The 3,989-nt window shown below is 35.0% G+C and overlaps 1 protein-coding gene across 1 annotated transcript; it reads left to right on the top strand.

The window, feature by feature from the left end:
* The first annotated feature begins 467 nt into the window (after window positions 1-467).
* On the top strand, window positions 468-3,416 carry LOC121207699 (50S ribosomal protein L9). The gene is made up of 5 exons (XM_041078069.1): window positions 468-775; window positions 875-1,009; window positions 1,980-2,084; window positions 2,619-2,723; window positions 3,048-3,416. The coding sequence occupies exons 1-5, from the start codon at window positions 629-631 to the stop codon at window positions 3,210-3,212; spliced, it is 657 nt and encodes a 218-aa protein (XP_040934003.1). The 5' UTR covers window positions 468-628; the 3' UTR covers window positions 3,213-3,416.
* Window positions 3,417-3,989: the final 573 nt, after the last annotated feature.

The following is a 3,989-nucleotide window of genomic DNA, read 5'->3' as shown; positions in this document are numbered from 1 at the left end:
CCAACATGTGTTCCCACTTGTAAATAAGTAAAAAAAAAACAAAAATTAAAACTTTGACTAAGAAGTACTTTTTTATGAAAATGTTATCTAACAAGTTTGTTTTCTTTTTAATGGTTTACTTGTTTGGGGATTGGGAAGTCCCAAACCCTTACACTATGTTTGGTTGGGTGTATTGGATTAGCCAATACACCCCTAATCCGTGGGCCCCACTTAAGCCCCTCTTAAGCAGGTGTTTGGTTCAATGTATTGCCTAATACACCCCTGATACGTTACGCCCCTAATCCCGAAATTCTCTGTTTTCTAATCCCTGGCTTCTCCTCAGTTTACATCCGTTTTATTTTTCACGCCCTAATTTGCCCTCTGTTTCCTGGGTCTGTCTCTCTTTATCTCCTTCATTGCTTGCTTCGCCTTCTGCCAGTAGCCCCAATTTCTTGTCGAGCATGCCATAGAGAAAGGCAAGAAGAGGCTTTTAGCTTTTTCAGTCCACTCGAAAAACCCTAAACCCATCTGAGTTTCCCACCTCGCCGTGCGATCCATTTTCCCGCTCGCCGAGTTTCCCACTCCCCGTTAGCCGGCGATCCATTTTCCCGCCCCTCCGCCAAATCAGGTACTTGAAGTTAGGAAATTAATGGCTTATATCCAGTATGGAAGACATGCCCTTCGGCAAATTATCAAAGAAACGAATGTCCAGCAAAGCCATGATCGTTTGATGCAACCTCTGTTCTATGCTTGTCAAGGAATTAGATACAGAAAGTTGGATGTGATTCTTACGACGGTGAGTCATTTCGATCCAATAATCTTTTTCTTTTCTCAATTTTTTGTTGTTTCAGATTGCAAAATATCATTCACGTTTGCTTTTGCTTCCATTTTTTAGAGCATTGAGAAACTTGGCAAAGCTGGTGAGACTGTCAAAGTCGCTCCTGGTTATTTTCGCAATCATCTGATGCCGAAATTGCTTGCTGTTCCTAATATTGATAAGTTCGCTTATCTCATTAAGGAGCAGCGTAAGGTCGCTTTCTTCTCTCTTTTAGTTTGTGTTTGATGCTTGAAACATGTGTTCTTGCAATGCTGTTTGTTTATAAAAAGAAGTTTTTCAGTTGATATTAATCATAATCGTATTGTTAATTTACAAACAAATATGCATCAATTTGTTTTCCCTTAAACACACACATCTGTATGCATTACCTAAGTGTCTCATGAACCTTTTGTCATGACACGTTCAAGGAAAAACAAGCTTGACATAAAGGTAGAACGTTTTCAGTTTGTTGCTCGGATTATGGGGTAAGCTATGTTGGCTGGACTTGGGAGTAGATTTGGATATGTGAATGTGACCGATATGAGTATATGTTGCTTTTAAGGTTTTTTTCTTGTATTTGGAGGAGTATATCTCTATACTATGTCTGTATATGTATCAGACAAAAATATATTACGGAAATGAATAGTCCATCTAACATAGGGGGTGAGTGCTAGATACAATTAAGTGTTCGACACAAGTATACTTATTTTTTCTAAGTTTTTCTGTATATTTAGAAGATCATACACATATTTATATCCGAATGTGTCTGACACAGGTTTTTAGGAAAATGAAGAGTCTGAGTAACAGTGTTTTCATATTGCTGTTGGTTTTTGGTTAGATTTTGCTTGTTATGATATAAGTAATGCCTTTTCTTAGACATGTATTATCTGCTATTTCAGCCTTAAGGAGGAAACATGTCTCCAACTGCAAGTATATTAAATCTTGCGTTCTCTCTCACTCTCTCACTCTTATTGAAGATTCATATGTTGCGTATGGATATTAGATATTGATGAAGTAAAAATCCATTCCTTATTTCAGATGCACATTCTGCTTATGTAGTTTTGTCAAATTAAGTTACTGTTTTGAAAGTCTTTATTTGGTGGAGTCACTTCTGATATGTGGGATATTGTGCTTTTCATTTTCAGTTAAATGATAACTTACCAGTGGTATACTTCCTCATCAGATTTATCAACCGAAGGAAGAAGAGGTTCAAGTAGTTACAAAGAATGTGGAAGATAAGAGCAAAGTATATGAAAAGGCTGCATATCGTCTACTTAATGGCCGGCTGGTTAGTTCCCATCTATGAAGCCCTTAATTTCGTAAATGTTTTTTTCTGGTTTAAATGTCTGATACTTTATCTGCCTTCCTCCCAACACATGGAAATACACAAAAAACAGCCTCTCAACAATGTTTGTATGTGTGTGTTTTTAAAGGGTTTGGGGAAACAAGGTCAAGGTGTGTGGGACTGAAACATTGGACCTGCCTCTTCTATGGTTAGGCTAACAATAGTGGAACTAGGCATATGTGGGATAACAATGGTGTCAAATTTTAAATTAAGACTTGTTTAAATTCTTTTTTGGTACAAGCAAAGCTTACATTACATTCTAAGTGGGAGGAGGATGGGGTTTCACAAGGTTCAAACCCTAGATAGCATGCCAACACTTGAACCCACATACAACAAGTTGCCACTAGACTAGTCATAATTGATTCAACTTGTTAGTGGTGAATCTTTTTCAAAAGTTTGTTGAAGCTTGAAAACAGTAATTGTATTTATGTCAGGCTCTTTGTGGTACGAGTGTGTAACTTGTATTGCATTTTATAGGTATTGAGGAGATCTATCAATGTTGAAAAGTTTCGTGCCCAATCGACCAAAGATGACCCAATTGAATTGCGCTCACCTGTGACAAAAGATGAAATTGTTGCTGAGGTATGGCCATGATATTTATTGATAGTAATAGTTTCTCTCACGTCACTACAATAGACAATCTCCTTGTGTTATATGCTATGTTATTCGGACTCTTATTTTTCTGAAGTATTTATGTTCGACGCGTATTTAGATATGTACATGGTTATATCCTCCAAATATGTGAGTAAACTTGGAGCAAATTGAATAAACCCATGTCAAACACTCGCTTCAAGTCCAAGTGACATAGCTTAATCATAAAACGTTTAAGATGTGGACTTGAAATGTTATGATTTTGTTATTTCCATTTACGCACTCGATTAATCTCCTCCTTTTATTCCATTTCAGGTTGGAAGGCAGCTTTGCGTTCAAATTGATCCTGAAAATCTGCACCTTCCAACACCTTTGGAAACATTTGGACTGTTTGATGTGCAATTGCGGATGCCAAAATCCATACCGCTCCCAGAAGGAAGGTATAATTGGACGCTTAAAGTTAAAATCCAAGGTAAATAAACGGACAAGAGGAAATAGGAGGTTGACTGAAAAGAGCTTTCAAGCTTGAGGAACCGTCTTCTTTTCGAATTAGCTTGAGAATGGAATGATAGGAATCAAATGTTGGATGATTATTGACCTTTGTTGTCTGATTATGCTATTTACCATCTGTTCCAACTCTTTGTTTTACCAAAAAAGAGTAATAATTTCAAATTTTTAACTAAATCACAATACCGAACTAAACGTGCGCGCGAGACGAATATTTAACGTCTCCAAATTCATCAAAATAACAACTTTTATATCTGTACTTTTAAGTAGACATCCTTAAAAAGATTAATTGTTAGAATCAATTTTTGGGTAAAATCATTTTGAATTCAAGCTGAGTTTATTTGAATCACGGCTATTGTTATCGGGATTTATTCGATTCAACAAATTTACGCGTATAAAACTTCTACGTTCACTCTGCACCACTTGCATCTTATTATTATTTAGTACACTTACAGTCCAATTTCACAAACAAAGCTATATCGATTTTTTTTATTTTAAAAAAAACATATGAATTAAGAAAACTTAATGATTTATTAACCCCAATATGAAATTAAAAAACTTCATTATTAACACACCAAATAAATAGTCATGCATAAAACTTTATGTTACATCTGTATCTAAACTTGTATAATTATATAATGTGAAAATTTATTATAAATTATAAATTATAAATTATATATTTTAATTAAAATATATTTAATAATAATTATGTTAAAATATGATTAAATTATTTATTACTGATAATAATAA

This window comes from Gossypium hirsutum, chromosome A10 (assembly GCF_007990345.1).
Source record: "Gossypium hirsutum isolate 1008001.06 chromosome A10, Gossypium_hirsutum_v2.1, whole genome shotgun sequence".
Taxonomy (NCBI): Eukaryota; Viridiplantae; Streptophyta; class Magnoliopsida; order Malvales; family Malvaceae; genus Gossypium; species Gossypium hirsutum.
Note: the sequence above shows the minus strand (reverse complement) of the source record. Positions and strands in the feature narration are given on the sequence as shown.

Excerpts from the sequence above, each read along its gene's own strand:
- LOC121207699 (XM_041078069.1), top strand. The coding sequence starts at position 629 with ATGGCTTATATCCAGTATGGAAGACATGCCCTTCGGCAAATTATCAAA. Across the intron at positions 1,010-1,979 it reads TCATTAAGGAGCAGCGTAAG|ATTTATCAACCGAAGGAAGA; the intron begins GTCGCTTTCTTC and ends CTTCCTCATCAG. Across the intron at positions 2,724-3,047 it reads AAGATGAAATTGTTGCTGAG|GTTGGAAGGCAGCTTTGCGT; the intron begins GTATGGCCATGA and ends ATTCCATTTCAG.